Source organism: Rhinolophus hipposideros, assembly GCF_964194185.1.
Source record: "Rhinolophus hipposideros genome assembly, chromosome: 13".
NCBI lineage: Eukaryota > Metazoa > Chordata > Mammalia > Chiroptera > Rhinolophidae > Rhinolophus > Rhinolophus hipposideros.
The window spans coordinates 70,714,160-70,728,433 of NC_138059.1; the positions used below are offsets into that span (position 1 = coordinate 70,714,160).

The 14,274-nt window shown below is 40.6% G+C and overlaps 1 protein-coding gene across 3 annotated transcripts in view; it reads right to left on the reverse strand.

The window, feature by feature from the left end:
* Positions 1 to 14,274, reverse strand: part of MRPS28 (mitochondrial ribosomal protein S28) — a 157,877-nt gene that overhangs the window by 71,903 nt on the left and 71,700 nt on the right. For 2 of the 3 annotated variants that reach the window (XM_081070283.1, XM_081070282.1), the window contains one exon: positions 7,290 to 7,705. The exons of the other annotated variant lie outside the window; for it this stretch is intronic. In XM_081070283.1, the coding sequence (XP_080926409.1) occupies positions 7,537 to 7,705 (169 nt within the window). In that variant the 3' untranslated portion in view covers positions 7,290 to 7,536. Of the gene's footprint in view, positions 1 to 7,289; positions 7,706 to 14,274 lie in introns of those variants that run through there. 3 annotated transcript variants of the gene reach the window in all.

The following is a 14,274-nucleotide window of genomic DNA, read 5'->3' on the forward strand; positions in this document are numbered from 1 at the left end:
AAGAAAATCCCTAGAACGTGCCCGTGAAAGGACACGTAAGAAGTGTCCTTAGCAGTGCCAGCAGTGTGGGTCTAGCTGGGCCTCCTTCAAAGCTTCCGTGATGTGTTTTGATCTTTAGGTGAAGAGTAGAAATGTTTTTCCATGTATGTCACAGTTTAATCGGTGGGGCTTGGGCTGGAAGACACATAAATGGAACTGATGGAATTCTACTGTGGGTGGGACAATGTGATTATTCTGAGTGAAAAGTGAACCCGCCATCATTTACTATGAGAATGGGGGCATCTGAGAGGTTCTCAAACCAAACAGCAGATGTGCTCTCTTTGTGAGGACAAATCTGATTAAGAGGCACCCTTGTTTCCTTTCCCTAGTATTGAGTGAGATGCCAAATGCGTAGCTTCAATGGAACCGTTTGCCAGCATCCATGAGGAAAACACTCCCTGTCAACACTTGGGGAAGCAATCCGTATGAGTGACGGAGGGAAGCAGAGGCCATCGCGAGTCCACGAGACCTGCTTGCAGTTCATGAAAGAGCCAGAATGATCCAAAGGAGACCGCAATCCCGGGCCTTCTCTCTTCAGTCTCCTCCAACGCCCCACAACCTTTACACGTGAGAAGTTCATCCCTGACTGTAATGACTACAACGAAAACGCAAATGTTTGTGCCCCCAGAGAAGGGCAGTTAACAGAAAGTATCACCCTTCAAAGCACACAGTCACCTCTGTGTCTGCCCTGTAGGCCAGGAAAACGCCAAACAGGGAGCCATGGCCCAGTAACCAGCTTTTGGCTAGAAAATTACCAGGAGCTATGAACCAGACTCAGAGGGAGAGCGGAAACCTGTGTGTCCATGAAATGTGTCAGTGTGGCACGACCTGTAAATTCCTATTCAAAGCCTCTAAGGCCAAGTGATGCAACATCCTTTACGCAGAAAGCACGGGGTGATGGTGGAGTGCGGATGAAGGCTGTGGAAGAGACGGGGAGAGAAACGAAGGTAATCCAGGGACTGTCTACCAATCTCACTGCCCAAATGTCTGCTCCCGGCCTTGCAGAGCAGAGTTTGCTGGACGTCTAATCTTTCTCTGTTGGTAGAGACTCTTGACAATGGCGGCCACCGAACCAGCTAAATTACATTCACCAAACTGAGATGACTATTTTCTACGGGTATGATACTGTGTTGAGAATAGAAGATACAAAGATGAGTAAAATGCAATCCCTTTCCTGGAGATATTTACCACTTATTAAGAAAACATAAATAATTCTCTAAGAGATAAATCTACGAAGTACTAATTGGCTTCAAAGCAGAAATAATTAATCCAACCATCCTTCCATCCACTCATTTACTTAGACACTTCAGGCCTAGAAAATTGCCCCAGCACACTCTTAAAACTGATGTGAAAAATAGTCAATTATTTTCTTATCTGTTTTCTCTTTTTCTAAAACTTTTCATTTCCGTGATAGACTGATCACAACTTTTAAAATCTAAAACAAAGATGTTATGGAGAAACAATGGATTCAACGCTTTGAAATAGAAATCGCAAAATTTATGCACAGTTTTGCAATTCTACAAAATTTCTCTCAACCCTCTTCCAGATTACTGTTAAAACAAGCTTATAAATTAGAAAAGCACACTGACACCAATAAAAGTCACAGCTGACAGCAGAGAAAGGAGGTGGCAAAAATGTTTAAAGCAAACAGAACTAAAGGAAGCCTGTCACTGAGTCAGTTAGTACATCACCAAAACACTCCCACGATTAAAGCAGCGTGGGGGTCACCAGAAGACGCAGGTACAATGGCATAAGTGAAAGGTGTCAGCTGATAACACGGGCAGCGACAGGTAACAAGTTAAAAAACTTCGAAGAACGCAGTGGTCCTGGGCCACTCATTCAGCAGCAGCGGGCAGCTCTACCCACCTTAATCCCTGGGAAATCACATCATTCTGAAATTGTTTTCCATAATGGTGGCCCTGAGTCACCAGGGAAGACTTTAAATCCTGTTCAGTATTCTCTGATTTTAAAAAGCAGGAAATGTGTTGGGGCCCGGCGACTGAGTAATTCATTTTAGAGTTTTACATGCAAGGTTTGGTTGTGTAGATATTTACCCACTCCCTAGCAACTGAAATCTGATTAATCAAGAGTTGACAATGATTTGATCAATAAAATTTCAAAAGCATTTTCTCCACCAACTGTCAGCCAGGGGCACATATCATTAGAAATGTTAGTCAGAAAGAAAACACACAGGTATTTTCCATATATCCCTAAAATTATTTTAAACCTGAAACCTGGCCTGTGTCAGGGAAAGCATTTTGGGTAGAATTGATACAGAGGGATAGACAATAGGGGGAAAGTAGATAGCAGTAGAAACGGCATGGGGGTCCCTTGGCATGTTTGCTCTCGCTCCTATGACCTGACTGCAAAGGCGGAAGGTGGAAGGTAAGGCGGGGTGGGGTGGGGGGCTGGAAAACATGAGCTAGTGACCCCACGCCTCTACGCAATAGACGTGACAATTACAGTGTTTTGTCCCAATATGCAAATCCTAGGGAAGGGCCACACTTCTGTGGACAGTCCCTTCTTTCATTTGGAGGAAAAGATCACTGGAATAGGAAATAAACCTGACAAACAGGCCCTTACGGAGAGGAGAGGGAACCCCTCACACGCGCTGGGCCTTACTCTCCGGGCCTCCACATGGAGCTGTCATCCTTTCAGGGTGATATTTCAGGGGGCCTCTGGTGAAAGCAGAAGCTGGTTTCTGTCTTGAGGCAGGAGGGCAGGAAAAAAGCCAAAACACACCCTAGGGTCCTGGAAGGATGAGCAAGCCTTATCTAAGGAGCTAGAAGTTCTTGGTTATAGGTGAGTTCTGTGTCTGTTTCCCTTCGGACCCATGGGAGCTTTGCAGAATCTTCCTTGCTGGTGATGGCCTTTCTTAAGTGGCCAGCCAGCCCATACTGTAAACATCCATGAGGGATCACTCCTACGGCCCCAGGCAGGCTGAGGGAATTATTTAGATGACAGCTATTACAAAGTTAACTCACCTCACATGAGCCAGACTTTCATTTCTGGTTTACCAGAGGATCCAACTTTATAATCACGCTCTTTCTTGTTCTTTGTGGAATAATGTTTTTTCTGGTTTTTCTAGTTCTTGCTCCACACCCATCAAGTACCATTTAAGTTAGATTATGTGGAGGCTGATGATAATATCCACTTGGTAGATTTCCCAGGACTTTTTCAGGTCCATTTGTCATTTCAAACTTTGTTAACACCTGCACCGGAGGGACAGCAGAAGGGATGGTGCTATCAAAGGCAGAAATGACTAATGGACCAGAATATTTTTAAAAAACAAAATTACAGGCATAGGGTTACCTTAAATTGGTATCCATTTTGTGGTTCTATTTTGGAAATTTACTAGTATATCGGGCATCACTAAATATGTCTAAAAGATAGTTATGCAGCAACATAACTGAGACATACCATTATTTCTGACCAACAAGTTTGCAGAATTTACCCACAATCCTTGTCTCCGTTGCCTGCCCGAGTGGGATTCCCACTCCGTTTAGTATTGGTTTGGGAGTTGGGACATCATCTTTATCTACTGGCTTCTGCGGTCTTGACTGCCTCGAAAATGAAAGATGCTGCATTTAAATGTTGCCTGGAAAAAACACAGTATCTTGCTTTCTTTTATTCACTCATTTGAAGTAATTATTGCTTATCACAGTGTCATGTGCATTTTTTCCCAAACCATAATGATTTGAGACTTATAGAGTATGGTACAAGAGTTGGTTGGGATTGTTTTTTCAAGCAGGCAATTTTGTGAAGCAAATGGCAGTAATCTAAGCCATTTTCTGCTTTCTAAAGTTTTCATGGGTCCACGGCATGATCTCAGGGGCCATCCAATTTCTTACCTGGAGGCTAACATCCTACGTTCAAAATCCTGTTTTCCATTCCCCACACATAGAACGCAAGTGTGAGACCATAAAATAAGACACATTTGTTCACAGGGTTTCCTACATACTTTTGGCTGAGAACATCTCTGGGCTCTTTGTAATTAGTTTAAAAGAAACATAGGGAAAAGGTTATCGTCTCTTCAAATAAACTACACGTTTCCCTTAGGAGTTTATACTAAAATGTGTATTTATTTTTAAAAACCAAATGATATGAATATAAGTAATGCAATACTGGGTCAGCCCAATGGTCTAACCAGCCTGTGGTTGCAGAGTCTCATAGTATCCCACTCATGCTGGCCTCAGAAGTTGTGGGATTTGTTTCCAATTCCCTGCTTGCCTTTAATACTCAAATCTGGACTTATCATTCATGGATTCACCTAACTCTTTCCTGACCTGACTTACATCTTTAGCTTCCAGCAATTACAGAAACGAGTCCCTGAATGGCAAAGGCTCTACCCCTACCCGTCATCAGGAGAGTGTAGCCAGGGTTCTACACCAGGTGAGTGAAGGACGAGATGAATAACTGAAACTGTCACAGTTGTCCTCTGGTTACAACTATTCACATCTCTCCCACACGCAAAACTCACGGACTCACAGTCTATGACCCCCACTAGCCCCCCAGCCACATAATCATGGCATCTGCCAAGAGTCCAAGATCTTGTGGTCTGCATGAGGTCCAAATCCTGCTACTCCTGCTCCAGAGCCCTATAAACTGACCAGAAAATGGTCTGCGTTCCACACAGCCCGGCCGGCAGCTTCTGAGAGCGCTCCGACAGTCCTCCCCTCTTGGATCTGGGGCCTTGAGATGTCCTCTCCCCTTGATGAACTTGCTTCTACCCAACAGAATATGGCACTGTTGAGGGGATGTCACTTTTGTGATTAGGTCACATACCATAGCGACTTCCATCTTGCCAGCAGTCTCTCTCTCTCAAAAAAAAACCACCAAACTTGCTTACAAAGGGGGGCTGCCCGGAGGACACTTTGGGCGGTGACGGAAGTCTACGACGTTGATGGTGGTGACGGCTTCATGGCTGTACCTTTGTGTTCACACTCCTTCAGTTGTACACATCATGTACAGTTCTTTCCATGTCAAACAGTTCTCAATACCATGGTTTAAAAGAAGACAGTCTGACGTGAGGTGGCACGCAGACAGCCTCCACCTCCAGAACACACCATGGGCATGCTGAGGTGACACTCCCTGGGCATGTCCAGTGACTGAGCTTGGCGGCACAAACAGCAACGGGCCACCGCAGACACCCGGGCACTCCTCTAATGGGCCATCTGCTCTGGGGGGCCGGACCGACGTAGTGTGTGATGTGACAAAATGTTTGTGATTTGCAAGGTTCTATCTTTTGCCTGGACCCCTCCCATGAAGTCCAGACCGTATGTCATGACCAGCTGCCATCAGAACATCTCCACTTCGATGGCTCAGGGCATCTCCAATGTAACATGTCCAAAACTGCGCTCTGCACAGGCCCTCACTCACACCAGCTCGTCCCGAGCCCGGTGAAGGGCAACTCAACTCTTCTAGCTGCACAGGGCAAAAACCCTGCTGTCGTCCCTCACTCCTCTCTGAGCACATACTCCATATCCAATGTCAGGAAATACCTTTGCTTCTAACTTCAAAATATATCCGGGTAGCATCATGCCTCACCACCCCCACTGCTACTGTACTGGTCGAAGCTGCCATCTGTCGCACGGATCACCGCAAGTCTACTCCTACGGTCTCGTGGCTGCCGCCCTAGTTCATCTTCAGTCTGTACTTCAAGGGATCCTAAGACGTCAGTCAGATTTCATGCGGCCTCTGATCAGACCCTCCAATGACGCTCCATCCCAATCAGAGCAAATGAACGCCCAAGTCCACAGTAGGACCTCCGCGCTCTCCCCTTACGCTCATCTGCACCGGCTTCCTCCCTCCTTCCATTGGACAGGCCCAGTCCTGCCTCAGGGCCTTTGCACTAGCTGTTCCCTCTGTTCGAATCCTCGTTCCCAGAGACTCCCGGGGCTGGCTCCCTCATTTCCTTCAGGTATTACTCAAAAATGAATTCCTGGTGACTGTGTATGGTGAATGCTAACCAGGCTGATTGTGATCACTTCACAATACATACAAATAGCAAATCAGAATGGTGTACACCTGAAACTAATATAATGTGATATGTCAATTGTACCTCAATAATAATAAAAAGAAAGTTCTTAGAAGGGCTTTCTCTAAATACTGTATCAGTGGAAAAATAAACAAAATATTTTACATAAAAAAGTGAAGTCACCTGTGAAGCCTCCATTGACACCACCCCTAAATTTCAATCTGTCACTCTGATAACCTAATAACCCCATTCTCTGCTTTATCTTATTTTATTTTGAGATATACCTAACACATAACATTACATTAGCTTCAGGTATAGGAAAATAATGATTCGATATTTGCATATATTGCAAAATGATCATATTAGGTCTAGTTAACACCCATCACCATACATAGTCACAAAGATTATTTTCTTGTAATGAGAACTTTTAAGATCTACTTTCTTAGCAACTTGCAAATATGCAATACAGTGTTATTAACTATGGTCACCATACTGTACATGACTTCCCCAGGACTCATTTTAGGGCTGAAAATTTTTACTTTTTAACCCTCTTCACCCTTTTTGCCCTCCTTACTTTTCCCCATCAACCTGTTATACGTATCCATGAGCTCGTTTTTTTTCTTTTTGTTAGATTTCACATTTAAATGAGATCATATGGTATATGTTTCTCTGACTTACTTCACTTAGCATAAGGTCCGTCCTTGTTGTCAGAAATGGCGATTGTCTTCTTTTCATGGCCAATATTCCTGTGTGTGTGTGTGCGTGCGTGTGTGTGCGCACACACACACGCACACACACATCACATCTTCTTTATCCATTCATCCATCAAATTAGATTGTTTCCCTGTCTTGGCTATTGTAAATGCTGCTGCAACGAACACGAGGGTGCAGATATCTTTTCAAATTAGTGTTTTCTTTTTCTTTGGATAAACACCCGTAAGTGGAATTGCTGAATTATATCGTAGTTCTCTTTGATGACAGCCATGCTGACAGGAGGGAGGTGGTACCTCACTGTGGTTTGATTTGCATTTCCCTGATGGCGAGCACCTCTCCATGTACCTGTGGCCATCTATACGTCCTCTTTGGAAAATGTCTATTCAGACCCTCTGCCCTCCCTACTTCATTTTGTCCTCAGCACATATCACGATATAACATACTACATTTTACTTACTTACTATTTCCCCCAGTTGAAGGTAAGCTCCATGACGCAAGCAATTTTGTCTAATCTGTTTAGTGCTGTTTCTTTCACGTTTAGAATAGTGTTGTGCACACAGGACACTCAAAACATATTTATTGCATGCAAGGGTTTCTCAGTACAGTTTACACATTCCAATGAAAGGGAAAAATGGGTATAAAAGCGTGTAGGGAAAATACAGCTAAGGAAAATTCTAACAATAAAAGCTATAATTACAGACTTCATTTATTACGTCTTCTTTCAATCATGTATTCACAATTTTCAAGTTGTATTCTTGGTGAGTATCTGGGTTCAGCAAAGGAGTGGATGCACTAAGCGAAGTCCATTTATTTTTCAGGAGGGTCCTCTCTGGATCTGGAGTCTTTACCCTCCTGGAGCCCTAAGAGAACGGCATCGGCTTCTAGTATTGTTGTATCTGTCGTGGCACCCAGGAACCTAGACGTAAGTTCAAGATCTAAAAGCCGCAGCCGGACTCTGGTTCCTACCAGGTATTTCCTAAAGAGGAAAAACAGAATTTCATTAATGCTGCATATGTCATAACATGAACCACTAATTTAAAGTAAAATCCAAATTCTAATTTTAATTTGTGTTGGCTTAAGTTCATGAGATTTACACTAGTAGCTGAGAAATAGTTGTTTTTGACAGAGAAGTAATTTAGTTGTATCAGAAATTTCATCTTAAAAGATTTTTATAACCAAAATAAAAATGTATTCCAAACCGAAATTCAAACCAGTTGGTTCCTGAAACTGACATCCATTTTAATATGTCATTCCATTCATTTTTAAAGTCAGAGAGTATCAAGGGGACAAAAAGGTTTTCAGATACATTTTTTTCTTCTAAAATTAAAATCTTCTTTTAAAGGAAATTTGATAAAAGCAAAATGGAAAAACAATCTAAGTGCCAGGTGCATACTAATGGGGGTTGATTGCATTGTAACTCAAGAGTAATGCTGGCTGTAACATGCAGGATAGCTCCATTTGGTCAATAAGATATTCAAGTTATTTTATAGTACCAAACAAAAACATACTCGTCTACCTTTATCCCTTGATCAACTATTTTAAGAGTTTACACATGAACATGATAGAAAGGCACAGGGGAGTGAAAATACTGCTACCAATTGAAAAGTAGAAATCGTTAAAATCAAAATATGTATTTCAAATACTCGAAGTTAATCTTAAATTTAAAATTCTATGTAAGCAAGAAATGCAGAAATCAATGCTTTCCCAAAAAGTCACTGTAAAATGATTTTGTACACCATTTAATGAACAGTATCCATACAATGCCTGGTTAGGTATTCCGAAGGAATTTATAAATGGTCCATTTGGCTTTTTAACAAGTCATTTGTCTTTCTAACCTTGGGAGTAAACATCCTTTTGTAAAATTTGGAAAATAATGAAGTCAGTTGCATTTTCTAGTCCTTTTCTATGTGTATTTACATACATGTATATGTGTGTGTACTTGACAGCATAGATCATATTTTCTGTTTGTTTAAAGAAATGAAACAAATATCCAAGATTATTGAGGCACAGCTTTATATTCTTAGAAAACAGCAATCATAGGACATATTGCATACGAATTAACCATTGGGAAAATAAGGTTAGTTCACAGACAAGGTAAAGCTGAACTATTTTGTACATTACCTGTGTTCTAATGGATTCTTTCACTGTCTTCGGAGCACGACCCACAGTGATTCATGATGCCCCTTCCTTCCCTCCTCCCCTGCAATATCCAGTTAGTTATCACGTTTTGTTCATTTTTTGGCACGGTACTTCTTGAACTTAGCCCTTCAAGTCTTTCATCTCTGGTTAGAGCTTGAAGTACGACTGGATCTTCCCGGGGGCCACCTTTCTAGTCACTTCTCACGATGGGCTCCACATGTGGCATGCTCCAGTGGAAGTGGCCGAATGTCCTCATACTTCTCTTCCTCTGTCCCTTGGCTTCTATTGCCTGCACTGCTTGAACTTGCTATCTAAATCCTGTTAGTGCCTCAGTATTCAGGTAAAACGCATCAAATGCACTGACCACATAAATGGAGAAATGCACCCAAGAAGAGTCCCTTTAAAAAGGCCACCGACAGAATGCAGACTGGTGCAGCCGCTATGGAAGGCAGCGTGGAGGTTCCTCAAAAAATTACAAATAGAATTACCATATGACCCAGCAATCCTTCTCCTGGGTATCTACCCAAAGAATTTGAAATCATTTATACATAAAGACACGTGTGCTCCAATGTTCGTTGCAGCTTTGTTTACGGTGGCCAAGACATGGAAACAACCAAAATGTCCTTCGATAGATGAATGGATAAAGAGAAGTTGTGGTATATATACACAATGGAATACTGTTCGGCGTTAAGGAAAGATGATATAGGAACATTTGTGACAACATGGATGGATCTCGAGAGAATAATGCTAAGCGAAATAAGTCAGACAGAAAAAGCAGAGAACCCTATGATTTCACTGATATGTGGTATATAAACCAAAAACAAGACAAACAAATGAGAAACAAAAACTCATAGACACAGACAATAGTTTAGTGGTTACCAGAGGGTAAGGGGGTGGGGGGAGGGAGATGAGGGTAAGGGGGATCAAATATATGGTGATGGAAGGAGAACTGACTCTGGGTGGTGAACACATAATGGGATTTATAGATGATGTAATACAGAATTGTACACCTGAAATTATGTAATTTCATTAACAATTGTCACCCCAATAAATAAATTTTAAAAAAAAAAAAAGGCCACTGACAGCCTGGAGGGGGGCCGACTCTCCCGTACAGACTGTCCGTTCTGGGAAATCCAGGACACGAAAGGTCAGCATATTTCTCCCTCAAAGGAACATCCATACAACTAATGTGGAGGTTATCTGCGCTTTAACTTTGAAACACTTTATTAAAGGGAAAGAAAGAATGAATGTATTTCTGAGAACTCCATTTCTGCCAATGTAATCTGAGGTGAACTTCAGCATTGTAGCCTCTGATAATCACTTATACTAATTAGTCTTCCCATTTGGGTTTCCATTGTTGCATATAACGAGATTTAAAATGAGTATGCCAGTCAAGTTTTTCCCCGGATTGTTTGTGCAGCCTTTAAATGGTCACATTATTCAAAGATTTTGGCCTCGGTATAAAAAGCCTCAAGAGGCAATGTAGTGATTAAGAGTGAGGGCTCTGGGGCCTGATGACTAGGTATGGCCCAGCTCAATCACTTATAAATACGCGACTTTGAGCTAGTTACTTTCTCTCTCTGCTGCAGGGTCCTCGTCGGCAAAATGAGGACAATAATTCTGCCTAGCTCCCAGGTTCCTGTGAGCACGAAATGAGTTACCACATGCCAACCCTTTATAAATGCTCAGAAATGTTAGCTACCATCATCCCCATCACTGCCTCCACCACCACCACCACAACCATCACCACCACCATCAAGACAAGCCCAGGGACACCTGGCACTCCAGTGGAGCACACGAGAGCACTCCCAGCTCATTCTAAGTTATAATTAAATCAGTAACGAATTTCAGTAGAAGAGAAATGTGGAGGTGGGTTTTCTTCCAGTATTTGCTTTGATTCAAGTCCTACTAATTTTAATGGCATAAGCATTCCTCTGTTAAAATATAACATAAATGTTCTAAAAAAATGAAAACCGTTTCTTTGGAAATGAATGTTGAATTTCCTTTGAGGACGTGAGGCAAAATAGCACTGAACAGAAGTAAAATTCAGAGAACTCCACATTTAACAGTCCGCATTTCTCAGCATTTCTCACAATACAACTAGAAACCAGAAAGCAGCATAAACCGTCAGTCACAGGAGGGTTGCAGTGATTTATTTCATCTACTATTCTTTCCCACAGTGGCTCAAGGAAGACTGCAGGGCAGGTAGAGCTAACTTTACCTGTCTCCTGTCACTTGCTTTAATTCTTGATAGAGTTAAGCCTTCTATGAATCTACTATATTTTCAGCACATACCATTTCTTGGAAGCGGAAGATTAATTTCTCTATGTTCATTATTTGTTCTTCCAGGAAGCATGCTTTTAGCTTCTTTTTAAATTTACCATTTCGATAATAAACTTCTAACCTAATCAACCACCCCCCTTCTTGACTTGATAGACCTGAATCTATCTCTGTATCTTCTTTCAATAGTGGGGTTTTAGCATTCTTAGATTTAACTGGGTTTTCTTATCCCATTAATGGACTCTTCTAAAAAATAGACAAATACCTACGAACATAATTTTGCTACCATTTCAAAGGATTACCTGAAGGTCATCTATGGACCACTGAGATTAACACCTCTAGAGTTTTAGTCTATTTATCTTCTTGAGGTCAAAGAAAACGGTCCTTATTTCACCTACACAACATCAAGGACTGTAATAATTATTTCTGTTGCTTTAATTCCAATGTGCTTCTTAAGGTGGGAAAACCCAGGAATTCACTGAACAAGCTCATTTGGCCAATGCTCAGAGCCACACAGCTAGTAAGGGGCAGAGCCAACCTCTACCACAGCCTTACTTTCTAATGGATGTAAGACAGAAGCCATGTGTGTGTGTGTGTGTGTGTGTGTGTGTGTGTGTGCGCGTGTGTATGAATACATTTTCCTTTCATTATTCCAATGTCACTTAATTAAGTCTAACCTAGCAGGAATGAATAAGGACAGGTGCTAAAGAATTGGGCCCACAGCAGCATTACATTTTCAACTAAAAAATATGGAACAAAAAGATAAATCAAGAAAACATACCCAACAAAGGAATAGGCTTACGATCATTATCTTAAGAAGGCAGATGGGTGCACCATGTTGAATATTTACACCAGAATGTGTTGGAAATGTTTAGAAGTGCTTTTTGGTTGTCACAATATCAGCTTGACATTTAGAAAGGGTGGCTGGGATGTAGACATTCTGTAAAGCTCAGAACTCTTTGGTACCACAGAGTTGTCCAGCTCTGAACTAGACGTGGATGTGGGGGAAAAGCCTGCTTATGATTATCTACGCCTGGAACTATGCCTGCCAAAGATGGAAAACTAAGTTATTTGTTTTTAATAAAAGTTTAAATATACAATAAATATCCAAGGATGCAATTACTGTGTACATTGATAGAAGACTGACTTTGTTCAGAATCTTAGTAAGCGCTGTTCACTATTTCAGAAAATCACACTACTCAAGCAACACCACCATTTCACTTTTGTGTTTTGCTATATATGTTCAATGTACCTTTTTTACAGGTTAAACTTTAGCTAAATCTTTGCATTGGTATATCAGTCTCCTCTATACCTGCCATCTAAAAATACATGACTGATGGTCTTATCTTTCAATGAAATGCATTGAAACTTAATTAAAATGTCAATGATACCAAAACTCTGCTGTTCAACACAACTTTCTATGATAATGGAAACACTCGCTATAATGTGGCTAATGAGCCTTTGAAATATGGCTAGTGTAACTGAATTGAATTCTTAAATTATATTTCATTTTAATTAACAGTGCAAATCTCCACAATTTCAAATTGACAATAAAAATAGTAAGCATACTTGTCCCACAATATACTAATATACATTGTTGCAGAAGGACTAGCTTCATAGGAAAAATGGAACTTAGAAATAATTTGTTATAATAAATAACTGCTATTATTAATAGTTAGAACCAGCAATAATAAACAATCAGACCCACATTTGTTGCTGTTGCTAACCCCTCAAACATTTCTTTCCTGGTTTTGTATTCTTTCTCAAATCTGTGATACTGTACTAGACACACAGCAACTGAATTGTCTTATTAGGAATTTAGAGGTTAAATTAAATTCTCAATAAAGACCGCCCCCCATGTTACAGACATAAAATTAAAATACAGGAAGTAAAGTCACTTGCCTATACTACAAAGTAGTATAAGAGGATTCACACTTTTTTTTTTCCCTCTTCCTTTTCTTAAGTTCTCAATTACCTGTGACTTCTTGCAAGAACTGTAAACTTAATCCTTTTAGGCGAGGTAAGAATTTACCACTTCATAGTCTTATAATGTCTTCCCTTTGAAATAAAAGGTAAGCCATGTTGCTGCCATCCAACTCATTATTTTAATCTTTCCCCATTAGAAAAATGACTGTTCGATGGTAACAAATAATGAATTAAATGATCAGGAAAAAAAATCTTCATGACTTCATGCCCTGTTGTCTATTTTTTTTTTACATCTTTTAATTAGGAGAAAACCCAGATATTAATCTTTCAGAAATCTATTTCATATTAAAATCACTAAATACTGCAGTCTTGAAGGGCAATGAAGACGTGTCTGATGAGCACATTCAAATGCGGACAGCCTAGTTTTCCCTACTCGCTGTGTTTCTTTTAACTCGTAGTGTGTGCCGCGGACTGAAGTCTGAACTCCAGCCCAAACGGTCCATCCCGGCCTTCACCATGACCACGCTCCTCCACTGTGCACTTTTCAGACCATATGCTGCAGTAAATGAGCCGCACATCTGAGCTGTTTAGGAAAAGGGCAATTAAATCTGGTTTTGCATTTCTGTATTAAGGACATAGTTTAAAGACTTTCCTTTGGAGAGGTTTTTGACATTCTTTCCAGACATTCTTTAACATCTGTCAGTGCATGCTTGTGATGGTTCTCAGACTTAAAATAGAGAGACTCTCTGACTAGATCTTTGATACAAATATATTAAATAATACAAAGCTGACAATTACAAGGCTTGGATCAAACCTCAGTATCCAAAGAATAATACTATGAGGAATTTTGACTTTGCAAGTCAATTGAACTGTCTTGCTGTAATCATAATTCTTTGACATTTTAAAAATAGTTCTTTTGAAGTCATTAACCATCTATGTTTTCATCCCAGTCAGTTAAAATACTTCAGAACTTTTTCTGATTTTCTTACAATTCCTTATTTAAAGCTTTAAGACTTTACAAGTAAAATTTTCTTTTTTGAAGAGAAACAATGAAAATATTTCTAATGGTTTAATTAACACCAATCTATTTTTTCTAATTTGTATGAGTGTTTACAGTAATGTTGATCTATATGTAAGTGTGTGTGTGTGTGTGTGCGTGCGTGTGTGTGTATGTGTGTGTGTGAGAGAGAGAGAGAGAGA